The sequence below is a fragment of the Saccopteryx leptura genome, chromosome 3, assembly GCF_036850995.1.
Source record: "Saccopteryx leptura isolate mSacLep1 chromosome 3, mSacLep1_pri_phased_curated, whole genome shotgun sequence".
Lineage (NCBI taxonomy): Eukaryota > Metazoa > Chordata > Mammalia > Chiroptera > Emballonuridae > Saccopteryx > Saccopteryx leptura.
In genome coordinates this window covers 64072185-64087709 of record NC_089505.1, presented here as the reverse complement: position 1 = coordinate 64087709, position 15525 = coordinate 64072185, and the positions used below count along the sequence as shown (strand labels likewise).

The 15525-nt window shown below is 51.5% G+C and overlaps 1 protein-coding gene across 1 annotated transcript in view; it reads left to right on the top strand.

Moving 5' to 3' along the window:
- Window positions 1-4680: 4680 nt before the first annotated feature.
- The window catches only part of NOVA2 (NOVA alternative splicing regulator 2), a 30911-nt gene continuing 20066 nt past the window's right edge, over window positions 4681-15525 (top strand). Inside the window, exons 1-2 of the mRNA XM_066373809.1 lie at window positions 4681-4891; window positions 14176-14319. Of these exons, the coding sequence (XP_066229906.1) occupies window positions 4807-4891; window positions 14176-14319 (229 nt within the window). The 5' untranslated portion in view covers window positions 4681-4806. The remainder of the gene's footprint in view (window positions 4892-14175; window positions 14320-15525) is intronic.

The following is a 15525-nucleotide window of genomic DNA, read 5'->3' as shown; positions in this document are numbered from 1 at the left end:
CAAGAGAGGGAAATGGCTAAAGATGTGCCTTTGACCACCTCAGGTCAAATCCCACACTTCAAAACTTTGCAGCTGTGTGATCCTAGGCAAGTTCTCTGAACCTCAATTTTCTTTTCTGCAAAACAAGAATAATAAAAGCACCTACCTCAAAAAGCCAACTGTGTCTGCTTTGATGGTTAAGACTTAAATATGTTGGAATACATGAAAAATTATTAGGTCAGTGACCACACTCCTTTGTTGGAAATCTTACCAGCAACACTCTATAATTGGGCTATATAATCCCAATTTTGTCACAAAAAGGGGAGGCCCCTACCTGGCCAGGTGATGGTACAGTAGATGGAGCATTGACCTGGGATGCTGAGGACCCAGGTTTGAAACCTCTTGGTCCCTAGCTTGAGCGCCAGCTCATCCGGCTTGAGTGTGGGGTCCCTGACTTAAGCATAGTATCATAGACACGACCCCATGATCGCTGGCTTGAAGCCCAAGGTCATTGGCTTGAGCCCAAGGTCCCTAGCTTGAGCAAGGGGTCACTGGCTCAGCTGCAGCCCCCTGGTCAAGGCAGTTATGAGAAAGAAATCAATCAACAACTAAAGTGTTGCAACTACGAGTAGATGCTTCTCATCTCTCTTCCTGACTCTTTCTCACATGCTCTCTCTCTCTCTATCTCTCTCACTAAAAAAAATAAAAATAAAATAAAGGTAGAGAGGAGACCCTTTCTTGAGTTCATACAGCTAGAAAGTGGGAGGGTCAGAATTTGGATGCAACTTGGCCTGGGCTTTTCACCACAGTCACAATAGTCCTTTGGGCTGTTAGTTTTGACAGCAACAGCAAGCAACATTTTCCAAATTAAGAAACTTAAAACTCAGAGAGGGTAAGGATATGCCCAAGTCACACAGCATGTAAATGGCAGGGCCAGGTTTTGTTTTTTGTTTTTGTCTTTGTTTATTAACTTGAGAAGGCTTCAAATAGCTTTAAAGATTTTATTTATTGATTTTAGAGAGAGGAGACAGAGAGAAAGGTATGGGGACAGGGGCGGATTTAACGGCGGACACAACAGGCACGTGCCCTGGGCCCCGACTTCTGAAGGGCCCCACAAAAACCCAACTTGAGGCCCTGGCCGGTTGGCTCAGCGGTAGAGTGTTGGCCTGGCGTGTGGGGGACCCAGGTTCAATTCCCGGCCAGGGCACATAGGAGAAGCGCCCATTTGCTTCTCCACCCCCCCCTTCCTCTCTGTCTCTCTCTTCCCCTCCTGCAGCCAAGGCTCCATTGGAGCAAAGATGGCCCGGGCGCTGGGGATGGCTTCTTGGCCTCTGCCCCAGGCGCTAGAGTGGCTCTGGTCGCTGCAGAGCGATGCCCCAGAGGGGCAGAGCATCGCCCCCTGGTGGGCAGAGCGTCGCCCCTGGTGGGCGTGCCGGGTGGATCCCGGTCGGGCGCATGCGGGAGTCTGTCTGACTGTCTCTCCGCGTTTCCAGCTTCAGAAAAATACAAAAAAAAAAAAAAACCAACTTGACACTTTTTTCTAATGACACCAACTTTGGTTTCATATGTGCAATTTTAACATTAATAGTACATAATACCTTTTATTCATTTAAAAATATGGTTAACATGTATTTTTATTTTCCCTGTCTCTCTTTTTTTTTTAAGGGGCCCAATATTTTCTACTGCATCGGGGGCCTCAACCGACCTTAATCCGCCTCTGAGTGGGGAAGGAGTGGGAAGCATCAACTCATAGTTGCTTCTTGTATGTGCCTTGACCAGGCAAGTCCAGGGATTTGAACTGGCAACCTCAGCCAGATTTTGAAATCAGGTTCATACGTGTTCAGATGCAGGATGACTTTTGTCCCATGAGCCCCTCCATAAAGCTCTGATGAGCAGGAAGAAAATTTTCCAAGTTGAGGATAGTCCTTGTCCCAGCTCAGTGCTACCGCCTTACACCCCTGGCTGCAGCCCCTGCCCAGCCTTGGGCGGCTGCTCCCCTGAAGGCTCTAGGATGAGGGTACTGGGATGGCATATGTGATGGCAGAGGGTGTAGCAACCCCCTCCACCAGCCTCTGATTGGGGCCCTGCAATCCCCCAGGATTTGGTGCTTGGAAAGCTGACGTTGGGTTGCTATGGCAATGGGTTTGGGGTGGTTGCCATAGCAGCAGAACTAGCCGGGGTTTAAAAATATCTAGGAGGAGGTTTGTGTTTGTGTGTGAGTGTGAGTGCGTGACCGACCGTGCTGTTGTGTGTGTCCAAACGGGAGGGTTTGGGGGGGGTGTGGAGCTAGAACTGCAGACATGACTTGGGGTGGGGGCTGAGCAACACACAGGACTCCATGTGTGTTGTGCATGTCGCTGAATGACTTGTGAGGTCTCACATATTGTGTGCATTAGACTATGTGGGCCATGTATCTAAATGTGTGTGATTACCCAATTTGTGTGGAAGACACAATTGAGTCTCTTTGTCAGTGTATATATCACATGTCACTAACATGTATGCCTTATGTAATATAGATTGTGCTTGTTTTGTGGCTGTGATCATGTACTTGTAACTTCTCAGGGTGTATGTGGCCAAGTGTGGAGTTGTTTTGGCTCTGAGTATGTGCACCTGGGAAATACTCAAATATTGGACATGCATGTGTCTATTTATGTGTGAGAGCCTGTGGTGTGGCTTTGGGTCCATATGACTTGAATGTACATTATTCATTATTGATAAGTGTATGTGCTTGAACACACCTGCACACATGTGCCTATCCCCTGTGAGTTGTCTTCATACATCATGAGTGTGTACCTGTGTGTCTGCAAGCGGGCCTGTGTGACTGGGGCAGGGGTGACTTCACCCTCAACCCCATGGATGTTGGGATATGTACCTGTGTGGTATGGGTGTATGTGACTCAAAGGGTCTAAGGTGTGGATCTCCGCCTGACCCCAGTATCTCTCTACATCCTTCTTGCCTCTTCTCCGTCTCCATAGCAACCAGCTCCTCAGCTCCCTCCAGGAAGATGGAGAGGGAGGATCTAGACTGCAGTGAACCACAACCCCCTATCATCCCCCTTGGCTCTGGGGACAATAGGGGGAGGGGACAAATGGGCTGCCACCCCATCCACCACAGGCCATCTGCTACCTCCCCATCCTGAGGACCTGTGAGCATGGCAAAGGAAGGGCAGCAGTGAGGTAGAGCAGAGGGAGAGGCCCCCTGCTGTCACAATCACCCCCATCCAGGCCTCCTCTGAGCCTAATCTTGCCTCTGGCTGACCTAAGAAGGAAAGAGTCCTAGGAGACCAGGAATCCAAGGATAAGAAAATTCATGTATCAAAGAACATTGAATATTAGCAATAATCAATTCCAGAAAAAGACTCCATACTTCCAATGATTTTAGGCTCTGAAATTAAGCTTGTCCTGTATTCAAATTCCGGTTTCCCCTCTGTCTACCTGTGTGCCTTGAACAAGCCACACTCCACGCTCCTGGGCCTCCACTTTGTCACCTGAAAATTTGTTTTTCTTAATGACATGAATAGTAATACTTTACAAGAGCCAAGACTCTTTTGCTCCCTGTTGTATGCCAGCATTTGGGACAGTGCCTGGCACTTAGTACATGTTTATTAAAATGAGCACCAGTTGGGTGCTAGACTCAGAGCTACATGCTTTAACTCAGGTCTTCATTGAATTAATCCCCTGAGGCCTTGCAGTAACCCTGTGTTAATTCTTCAAGGAACAAATGAAAGATTTGAGGAGGAACTTCCCAGCTGTCAGAGGTGGGAGACTTGCGACGTGGGATTTTTTATCTCGACCAAGTGATGTCAAGTTGCTGAGGCTGTTTCCTCACCTGTAAAATGGAAATAATAAGAGTACGTCACATAGTTGGTATATGATAAATGTGATAACGTTTGTGAAGCGCTTACTTAGAACCGGACCCAGAACATAGTCAGTACTCAATGAACGTTCTTTACAGGTGAGGAGTGGGGAACGTGTGCCCAAGCGCAGGTCCTTATTGTAGCCTGGAGCTGGGTCTCTCTGGCAGCCGTGGGAAGGGGCGTGGCCAACCTATAGAGGAGTAGTCAACATGTGGGGGCGTGGTCTAAGCTTCAAGGACAGACCAATGGGGCACTGAAGGGCGTGTCCCCGGCCGGCATGGGCGAGACCTTGCGCGGGTGGGCGGGGCCAGGCCACTCAGGGAGCCTCCGGGAAGAAGATGCTCGGGCCAGCAGCCACCGCCAGCCCTGCCGCCGCTGCCGCCTGTGCCCGCCGTCCCCCGCGTCCCCACTAGCGGTCGCCTCCGCCGCCTACCTCCGGCCCCCCGCCCCGAGCAGGGTCTGGGGGGCTCGGCCCTCCACCCAGGGTAGCAAAGGAGGGAGTCCCGTCCCTCCAGTGGCGCGGTCAATCCTCGGGATCCCTGATTTTGAGAGAGACCCCACCCCTCAGTTTTCTCCGGACCCCATCGAAGACCCCCCTTGGCCCTCCCATACTGCTCACGTCCGCTTTCCTGACTCTGTCACCCCCCAGAACCAGCTCCCTCCGATTTTCCTCTCCGGGGTTCCCCCTCCCCCCTCCCTCCGCCGCCGCCCCCTCCCCCTCCCACATCCCCTTTCCTCCCCCTCCCCCGTCCCCCTACCCCCCCCCCCCCCCGACCATGAGGATGATGGCCGCCGGCGCGGTGCACGGCCTCTTCACGGCCTCCGCGGCCCCGCAGCCGCCGCCGCCCCCGCCGCCGCCGCCGCCGCAACCCCAGCCTCCCCAGCAGCCGTCGCCGCCGCCACAGCAGCCGCCGCCGCCGCCGCCGCAGCCGCAGCAGCAGCAGCAGCAGCCGCCGCCCCAGGCCCCCCCCATGGAGCCCGAGGCCCCGGATTCCCGCAAGAGGCCCCTCGAAACGCCCCCCGAGGTGGTCTGCACCAAGCGCAGCAACACGGGAGGTAAGAAAGGGCTGCGCTCGGGGTGGCGGAGCGTACAGGGGCCTCGCCTTTCTCCATCCTCTTCTCCCCCCAGTTGGCAGGTGCAAGAGCTCTAAGGAGGGGAAGGACTCCCCTCCCTAGACCCAGTACCGAGAGGGGAGTTGAGGAGGGTCCAGACCCCCTCCCCTTCTGGCTGCGGCCCGGGGCTGGGAGCTTTGTCTGCGATGAGAGGGGTTGGGGGGAGGGGGTGGTAAGTGTCCTTGGGGGGGAGCAAAGGATGAGGGGCGTGGGTCTCTCTGAGCCGGTGACTGTGTCCTTGAGGGGTGTACTGTGACCCTTTCGGGGCAGGGGTGTTCCAGACTGGTGTGTCCTGGCTGGGGGGAAGGGAAGGAGTAAGAGGAGGCCTGTGGACACAGAGCTTTCCAGCCTTCCTCCCTGGGGATGTCCTGAGCAAGGGTTGTCCCCGAAGGAGGCATGTGTGGGCCATGGGCAGAATTGTGCGTAGGGACAAGCTGGGTGGGTGTGTTAGGTGAAGTGGAAGAAAGGGTGGGTGTGTAAAGCTAGGTGGGAGAATGTGTGGCTGAGAGAGGTGTGTATGTGTTCGTGTGTGCGTGTGGGCCCTATAAGGCCTGGATGTGTGACATTAGAGATTATGGCTATAACAGGAAAGGGTGTGTGTGTGTGTGTGTGTGTGTGTGTGTAAGAGATAGAGTGAGATGAAAGGGGCTATAATCCATGTTTTGAGACCCCTGAAGGGAAATGTATGTGTAACAAGGAAAAAAGTGTGTGCATGTCATCCCAAAAGTGACTGTGGCAGAGTGTGATACATGAGTGAGAGGGTGTGTGTGACATGCGAGGGGGTGTGTGGGGGATGCCGAATGGGCTGGCTCTGGGTGTGAGCCATGAGAGGCTGTGTGGATCAGAGGAAGGCAATTCAGTGTGTGACACAGGCGTGTCTGGGTGGGGTGGGACCAGGAGAAGCCAGTGTGGGTATGTGACAAGAAAATGGTGTGGGTGTGACTCCAGAGAGGCTGTGGCTGGGTGTGACACATGGAGGTGTGCAACAGTGACATCAGAGGGGGCGTGTGTGACAAGGGAGGTGGGTGTATGATGAAGGAGAGGTTGGGGCTCTGTGGGTGAAATGCTCAAGGATGTCTGTCCAACAGGGAACAGGGAACATGTGCATATAACACCCAAGGGGTAGAAAAAGGGAAGGAGTGTGTGTGACACCCAAGTGTGTGTATATTAGTAACTAGAGGAGAGATATGTGTGTGAAATGGTTGAGTGTGTGACATCAGTGAACTGGGGACAATTGTGTGTGTGTATGTCAAGGGAGTGTGTATGATGGCTGAATGTTTGACACCACAGAAGGTGTGTGTGTAAGACAAGATGGGCCTGCGCTTTGTGTGTGACCTGAGGAGGGATGTGTACCGAAGAATAAAAGACAAGCTGGGAACACTAGGTGTATGTCTCAGGGTTCAGGTAGGGTTTGTGGGATCCTCAGAGCCCAGCCCATTAGCTCCCTGAAACGAAGGAGACCCTAGAGCAAACAGGCCCCTCCAGGCGGTCACCTTGGCCAAAATCTCTGCTTCCTCTGGCCTTTCCCTCCGCACGGGAGTGGGATGGCCTCAGGCAATGTTCACCCTTCCCACGCTGCCAGTCACTGTAGTGGATTGGGTGGGGACCTCCCACATCCTCCCCTCAGATGAACACAGTCAAGTCTCTTCCCCCCATCCCAGCGTTTCCCCCACCCCAGTCCAGGTGGGATAAGAATTGGGGACCCCTTGGCTGCCTATGAGGGTGTCTAGCAGAAATTGGAGGAAAGGGAAGTTGGGGGAGGGGTTGGGAGAGAGTTTCCTGTCCTTCTTCCTGCTCCCCCACCCCCAGCACACACATGAATATGGCCCCACCGACTTCCTTCCCTCCTTCCTGTCCCACTGCCATTCCCAGTCCTGGAGAGGGTCAGGGACCCAGGTGATCCCTGAGCCCAGCCCGGCAGTCCAGCCCCGCCCCCACGGGTGGGGAGGAGGAATCCCATTCTTCTCTTAAAGGAGCTGAGATGTTCAAAATCAGATCACTCAAAGCAGCACAACCTATCAATAGTGATGCTGCCAAAGACAGCCAGGTCCAAGTACTTGGCACCTACTCTGAGTCAGGCTCTGAGATATGAGTTAATTTCCCAATAAACTCCTCCAGGGAGATGATTTGAGCTGCTTTTTCTAGATAAGTAAAAGTGAGGCTCAGGAAAATGAAGCCATTTGCCCAGTGTTGCACAGCCAATCAGTGGTGGAGCTGGGATGTAGTCGACCCTGAGTGCCAGGTTCCAGAACTCATGTGCTTAACTCTCGGCAGCAGGGAAACTAGGATGAGCCCTTAGGGACCCGCTCCTCCAGACTCTGCCGCCTCGCCTCCCCTCCCACTGACCCACGGGTAAACTGAGGCCCAGAAATGCAATGGGACCATCCTCCATTCACAGAAACACTCAGGGGGAAGACTAGGCAAGGGTCCCAGACTTTCATCTCAAAAGTCAGGGCTCCTTCTGATAATACGTTCATGACTGTGGGATACTGGGTCAACCTCACCCCTTTTCTGAACCTCTCTGTTACCATCTGCCCAATTGGGAAATAACAATAACCACGTTGGTAATAATAAAAGCTACCAATATAATTGCTTAATGCCTTACATGCAGTATTTCATTTAATTCTTCCAACACTCTATGATGTAATAATAATAATAAATTACAATAATGGCTTAACATTGATGGTCTACAGTGTGCCAAGAATAATTATGGAAAACACTTGGTATGGGCCCATCATCAAATCTTTACAATTCTATTATGTTATCCATCTATCTTACAGATGGCCAACTGAGGCACAGAGAGTTTAAGTAACTTGCCCAAAGTCAGTCAGCTGATAAGAGTCAGAGCTATGATTTGATCTCAGGAGGCTGGCTCCATTGTGTGGGTAGACAGTATAGTGAACCCCATTTTCAGGTGAGGAAACAGGCTCAGAGGGATGAGAGTCTCCTCCAGATGTCACAGCAAGTTGTGGCAGAGTGGGTAGATGGAGCTATTGCCCCTGGCACCAGCCTGCCACTCCTGCCCCACTCTTGGGGGCTGATGGAGGAGATGGTGGCTGTAAAATCTGGCTTTTGGGCACTGTGACTGCCAGGCAGATGCCATTGGGAGGGGGGCGTTGGGTAAAGAGTTGGATGGAAACTCCAGTGAAGAGAAACAAATGACTCCAGTCTGAAGGGACAGTAACACTGAGTGTCCACTTTGAGTTCAGATGGAAATTCTGAAGGTGCCACTTGAATGGTCCCCATACTTCTAGCCTCCATACCTCTGTCACCCTCAGATATAAACAGAAACTTACACACACACATACACACACACACTCACCTCACACCCCAAATGTAACTTACACAAGCCACGTCTTGCTCCCAATTTCCCTCACTCTTTAAATACAAAGACAACAGCACCAGGGTTCTGAGCCCTATCCATCTCATCACTGTTTTGTTCTCAGTGTGGGACCTTGACCCTCAGGCAAGTAATTTCACTGCTCTAAACCTCAATCTCCTCATCTGAATAATGGGACTATAAGATCTTCCTCTGCTTCTCCGGGTTGTTGTAAGAGTTAAATGAGATTGCATATGTGAAGTACAGAGCACAAGGCCTGGCAGATGTTAAGCACTCGATAAACAATAGCTATCGTTTATTATTATAGTTATTGCCGCTGAGAATGTCATAGTCCTGTTTCACCACTCGATGTTGAATCGCCCCAAGGAAGTTATACCCCACCCACCTTTCTCTCACTCAGAGACAGTGTAACAACACAAAGACAGCATCACACCTTCTGGCATCCCATCCCTTCAGAGGCACGCTCCAGTAGTATTACATTTCTCACACAAACGGGCTACACCATCATTCACAGAAAGACATCACACGCCTGATGTCCCACCCTCCTCAGTGGTACCACCCCCCACCGCCTCTTATCCTTCACCAATAGCATCCTCACACACCTCTGACAATATGAGCATCACACCCCAGCCTCTTCATACCTCCACAGAAACACGACACTCCCACCCCAACCCCCAGACACCAGCAGGCACTGTGAGTACAGCAGCCCAACTTTGCACCCCCCTAGTCACTGAAAACAACACCTTGACAACATACAACTTTTTAGCCCTGTCTTTGTCATTACTGACCCCCTTTCTAGATCAAAACCACCTTTCAGGGTCAACTCCCTGACAGTAGAAAGTGCCCTTCTTACCCCAGCACCCAGATCTTTTGGGCAGGTAAACATTATTTACAGAGGGGGTAGGGAGCTTTGGTTGTTTTTTGGACGCCTTCATAGACACTCCTGAGGAGGGTGGGCACAAAAGGCAGGGGGCAGACAGAGACCTATAAAGACTAGAAGAGTAAAGACAACCCCTTCCTAAGGTAGAAATGCGTGAAACTGCAGCCAGAGGGACACATTAATCAGGAGAGTTGAAGTTGACATTTTTAGTTCTTTAGCCCCTTGTCATGAGTCGAGGGGTCTGCCAGGACCCTAAGGAAGGAGCTAAGAGGAGGGTAAAGAATGAGTGGGTAGAAAGTTCTGGCATCTAGATTCTGCTTCAGTAGAAAGAATAGAAGGAAGAACTTTTCACAGGCAGAATTTTGATTGTTCAAACAGAGTGAGATGTATGAGGCTTGGGGGCTCCAGGTTCAGTCGAGGTCACGTGTTTCCCCTTGCTGCAAGGCAGGCTGGGAAATAGAGGCCTGGCCTCTTCCCAGGGTAAGTGGGACTCAAATGGTGGGAACTGCTCCCATATAGGAGGGACATGCAGATTCTGGAGAAGACCAGACTGACGGCCACAATGGGGACTCCTGGGACCTAGATTTCTGAACTTGAATAGGTGGGAGGTCTCAGCTGATCACTCTCCACAGGAGACTGGCCTGAGGTGGGGTTCTAGATTTCCCCTAGTCTGATACAGCAACCACCTAGTACTCACACTGTGGTTTAAAATGGTCCACAGACAAACTTATTTCCTGACCAATGTATGTTCATATGAATGCATGTTGAGGGGGGAAACAACATAACAAGTCCTTCAAACTCTGATTAATAGTGATGAGATTTTTAAAAATAAGATTCTTTTTTTTATTGATTTGAGAGAGAGGGAAGGAGAGAAGAGAGGAATGAGAACTTTAGTTGTCTATTGATTGTTTCTCATACATGCCTTGATTAGCATGCTCAAGCTGAGCCAGAGACCCCTTGCTCAAACCACTGATCTTGAACCAAGCCAGCAACATTGGGATCATGTCTATGATCCTGCACTCAAGCCCGTGACCCCGTGCTCAAGTTGGTGAGCCTGCACTCAAGCCAGCGAGCCCACGGTCAAGCTGGCGACCTCAGGTTTTCAAACTAGGCCAGGTCGACCCTATCCACTGCCCCACCACCAGCCAGTCAGTAATGAGTTTTAATATCCTCTTAAGTCAATGTAGATGTTAAAAGTGAGTGGATTTGAAGTAAAGGGACCACCTGTTTTGTTCCGTGAAATAACCCCCATCCCTAAAACGAGGCCTGGTACATAGTGGTGCCGGGAAGGATTTGTTGGAGGAAGGAAGGGAAGAAGGAGAGAAGGAGGAAGGAAATCATAGTACAGAACGATGGCAGGAGGACAAACTTCAAGAAGGTGGCACGAGAAAGAAGGATGTCGCTGAGATTCTGAGGCAGGAGAGTGGGGGCCGGGTCCCACTCCACCAGTGCGAGGACGTTCCTCCTCCAAGAAGCAAGGAAAAACCGGGCAGCCCCTGAGGGGAAGGAGATGGAGAAAGTGGGTATCCCCTCCTGTTCATATTTCTCAATAAAACCCCAAAACTTTCATGCTTGTCTCCCCACTTATAGAGCACTTACCATGTGCCAGACACTGTGATAAGAACTTTACTTGTATTCACGAAACAAATAATAATAATGATACTTAACATTTCTCAAGTGTTCCATGTGCCTGAGACCATCCTAAGTACTTGACAGTTTATCATTTAATGATTAGCAATATCCCCGTGAGGTAGCACTATTGTATCCCCATTTTACAGATGAGAAAACTGAGGCCCAAAGAGGTGAGGCGACTTGCCCAAGCTCACACAGGCTGTCAGTGACAAAATTTACCCTCAGTCTAGGACTGTTTCTGCCATTTCCTATGGGAATTCTGACAGAACCTGGGAAGTATAAGAAAGGGCACAGGAAATGGGGTGGGAACAAGCCCAGTTTTCTTCAGAGCAGATGAGTATCTTCCAGCTACAAGAGGGAAGCTGGAGAGAAGATGGGAATGGAGGCAGAGGAAGAAAGAGGACAGAGCACTGGCGAGAGAGGATGGGTCTTCCTGGTACTGAACCTGCTCTCTGGAGAACTAGCCCCCATCTCTGTGCCTGGTTTAGGGACAGGGCAGGCAAGGGGTCCCCTCTGGGAGCCCAGGGAAGAAACTGAATTGGGGGAGAGGGTCAGGATGATTGATGGCACGGCACTTTGGTGGGGAGGGACAAATTGCCTAATAGGCTTAATGGTCTGATTAGGCAAGTTTAAGAGGATTGCCTTGGGCTCAGAGAATCCCCTTAATTCTGTACCCCCGCCCCATGCAGGCACAGCCACATCCAGCCCCCATCTTAACACATCAGGGAGCCCAGAACCTTCCGTCTTAAGGAATCCCCTGGCCTGCACCCACATTTTGCCAACACGGTTTCTCTTCTATCTGCTCTGTATATTGGAGTTTCATGAGAGAACATTGAAAATAGGTTTCCTTCACTTAAAAGAAACAGTTGAGCCCTGGCCGGTTGGCTCAGTGGTAGAGCGTCGGCCTGGCGTACAGAAGTCCCGGGTTCGATTCCCGGCCAGGGCACACAGGAGAAGCGCCCATCTGCTTCTCCACCCCTCCCCCTCTCCTTCCTCTCTGTCTCTCTCTTCCCCTCCCGCAGCCGAGGCTCCATTGGAGCAAAGATGGCCCGGGCGCTGGGGATGGCTCCTTGGCTTCTGCCCCAGGAGCTAGAGTGGCTCTGGTCGCGACAGAGCGATGCCCCCTGGTGGGCAGAGCGTTGCCCCCTGGTGGGCGTGCCGGGTGGATCCCGGTCGGGCGCATGCGGGAGTCTGTCTGACTGTCTCTCCCCGTTTCCAGCTTCAGAGAAATACAAAAAAAAAAAAAAAAGAAAAAGTTGAAAACCAGTGGGGGGTTGTCTAAGACCTTAAGCTTTGGAAACAGAATAACCTGGCTCCCCCCACACACTTTTTCCCCCAGTACTTATTGCATGACTACTACTGCTGGGCACTGGTGAGTCCCTGGGAGACAAGGGTGAACTCTAGTGACATGGTCCACAATGGGCTTCTGTGATACATTGCTCTGAATGCAGGAAACAGGGAGAGCCATCCCCTCCGCAGAGTTCAAAGAAAGTTTCCAAGAATAAGATCTATTGGGGGGGGGGGAGGATCTGAAGGATAAGAGGAATTCACTGAGGGAGGGGCATTCCAGGCAAAGAGAATGTGCAAAGGCCCTGAGGTGGGATAGAGGAAGAAACATTGGAGGGACAAAAATAAAAGTATGTCTAGTGCCCATAGAGAAAGATGGGGACCTAAAGCTGAAAGTGGGTAGAACCAACTCACCAAGGGACTTATATTGAGAAGGGTCCAGAATTTGTACCCTGGAAGGACTTAGGAGTATCCTGAAGGTAGGAGAGGCTAGGCATTTGCCTTGAGACTGCATTAACAATGTGCTTTATACATGACCAAGAAAATTGGCCCATAGCAAAGAATGGCCAAAGCCCCACAAACACCTTGGCACCATCTTGCCACCTCAGTCTTGAGATTGACTGTCCTTGACCTCACTGGTCTTTGGCCACCAGCAGCGGAGGGTGTTAAGCAAGGGAAGGCCAAGAATAAAGCAGGTTTTCATTTGAACCCTCACCCAGCAACTGTCGTGGTGTTTTTGGGCTGCTGACCTTGAGCTGGTGCCTTTCTCTGAGTCCTTCTGTGCCTCAGTTTCCTCTTTTGGAGCTCATTCTGCTTACCTCACTGGTAGGTTGTGAGGAAAGGATGAGATCAAGCTTGCAAAGCAGCACGGCAGGTCCATTGTGTGTTGAGAGCATCTCCGGAGTCTAGCCCTCCTCTCCTCTCCCCTCTCGCTGCTTCCACCAGTCAGACCATCATCTTCCTAGCTTGTTGCAGTCGCCTCTTCACTGGGCTCCCAGCTCTCCCACCCTGGCTCCCCTCCTGGATGTCACAAGGCTCTTCTGGAAACCTGAGTCACATCACATCCCTGCTTTGCTCAGAGCCCTCCGTGGCTCCCACCTTACTTGGAGTAGAAACCAAAGACCTCACTGTGGGCCGCAAGCCTGAACACCCCACCACAACCACCAGCCCTTTGAGTCCTCATCTCCTCCCACTCTCCACCTCTCTCACTCAACCCCAGCCACGTGGGCCACCTCACTCCCCCTCAAACAACCCAGGCATAAGGCCACCCCAGGGCCTTTGTACTATCCCTTCCACCACGTAGCCACATGGTTCTGTTCCCTCCACAGTCTGGAGACAGCATATCATCATGGCTCAGAGATGAACTCTGGAGCCAACTTGGCTTCCAATCGGCCCTGCCACCTACTAGCTCTGTGAACTGGGACAGTTTCCTCATTTTTGTTTCCCATCTGTAGAATGGGTTTTTTTTTAAGTACCTCCTTCATTTCATCAGTGTGAAAATTAAAAGCACTGGTATTTGTATTTGGGAAAGAGTCTAGCATATATTAGGTGCGGTAGAGTGTTTGATAAACAAAGAGAGCCACATTCTCCGCAAGGGCTTTCCTGGCCACCAGATCTGACAGTGCAGCCCCTACACTCCCCATCTCCTTTCCTGCCTCTTTTTTTTTCCCCAGTACTTACCACAGTCTGACACAAACCATACTGTCTGTCTCCCCACTCTAGAAGACTGTCACTGTGCAAGTTCTTGGCTGAATCACTAAAACTTTTTCGGCCTTATTTTATGTGTGAATTCAGGCTCTTTGGATGTTTTCTTCATGGCTGTTTTACTAGAAAGAACAGTGCCAAACACATAGCAGGTGCTCAGTAACTATTTGTGGAATGAATGAGTGAATGAATGAATGAATGATCATTATTATTATGATTTTCCTTACTGCTATTCTCATGGTCGTTGCCCCTGTATGTTACTGTGATCCCAGTGGTTTCCTAGGGCTCCCCATCTGGCGCCTGAAGAAGGGGTACCTTCTAAAGGTGAAAACCCTCTGCCACTCCCCTCCCTCCTGACTCTCCTCCTGCCATGTGCCCCTGCAGAGGAAGGTGAATACTTCCTGAAGGTGCTGATCCCTAGCTACGCAGCAGGCTCCATCATTGGCAAGGGCGGGCAGACCATCGTGCAGCTACAGAAGGAGACAGGAGCCACCATCAAGCTCTCCAAGTCCAAAGACTTCTATCCTGGTGAGCCCCTGCCCAGGACTCTGCCCTAGGCCTCTGGTCCCTCCCACCTGGGCCCTGGATGGGGGGAGGGCTGCCAGGGAGAGTGAGAATGGTGAGGGACCTCCCCAACGACAGAGCTGCCCACAGCCCCTGCGGCCAGGCCTAAGAGCAGATGGGGGTGGGGGCAGGGCAAGACAATAGGCCTGCTGCATATTCATGAGTCATTTGCATGATGTGCTGGCAGATGTGCCCCTTCCCACACACCTGCCCCTTTGGGTCAGTTGGAGGAGCTTGTGGGAGAGGGGGAAGGGAGGCAGGTGTTAGGGTGTTCCTTGGGGTTTGTAGGATCGACCATCCATGTCACACACACCCCCACTCCCTTCGCCCCACTCTGTCCCTTTGGATTTCTCTGTCTCCCCGTCCTGCCCAATCTGAGTCTCAGTGGCTTTCTGTCTGTGTCGTTCTTTATGTGTCTCTCTCATTCTATCTCTGACTCCCACTTTCTGTTCTCTTCGTCTCCACTCCCATGGGCCCTCTGTCTCCTGATCCCCCTGGCTCTGCCTGGCCATCCCGCACATCTTGTTCTCCTCATCTCCCATCAGGCCTGTCTGCCTGTCGTCTGTGGTCTGTCGTCTGTCTCTGCTTTTCCCTCTTCCTTCTCCCCCGCCTCCCCTCCTTTTCTGTCCCCCCATCTCCCCATCTTTTCCTTTCCCTCCACCTCTCAGATGCTCTCAGTCACCATTCATTCAGTACTCACAGCACCCTGCAAGGAAGCCGTTCTCTGCTGGGCCATTCTCGCCCCTCATTCCCTCTTCCTCTGCTTGCCCGTCTCTCCCTTTATGTTTCTCTCCTTCTCCCAAGGCTCTGTTCCCTGGAGTGTTGTTTTGTTTTTGTTTTTTTCACTCTCCAAACCCAGACATTTTTCTGCCTCTCTTCCATCTCTGTCTCCCTCCCCCAACCATACATTTTTCACTCTCTAATCCCCCTCATTGTCTGTCACCCCTGCATGCTCCCCCCAAGACCACTGCCTGAGCTTTGACATCTAGGAATCCAAGGAAGGCCCCCCGAATTATTGCATCTTTGGCCCAGCGCTGGTTCTAGTTCATCCTTAATCCCCTTGGATTTTTTTAGGTCAGACACCAGAACTGGAGCCCGGGGTCAGGACACATTCATATTCTCTCTCTCTCTCTCCACCCTCCACCCTGCCCACCGCCCTTCTCAGTAAGC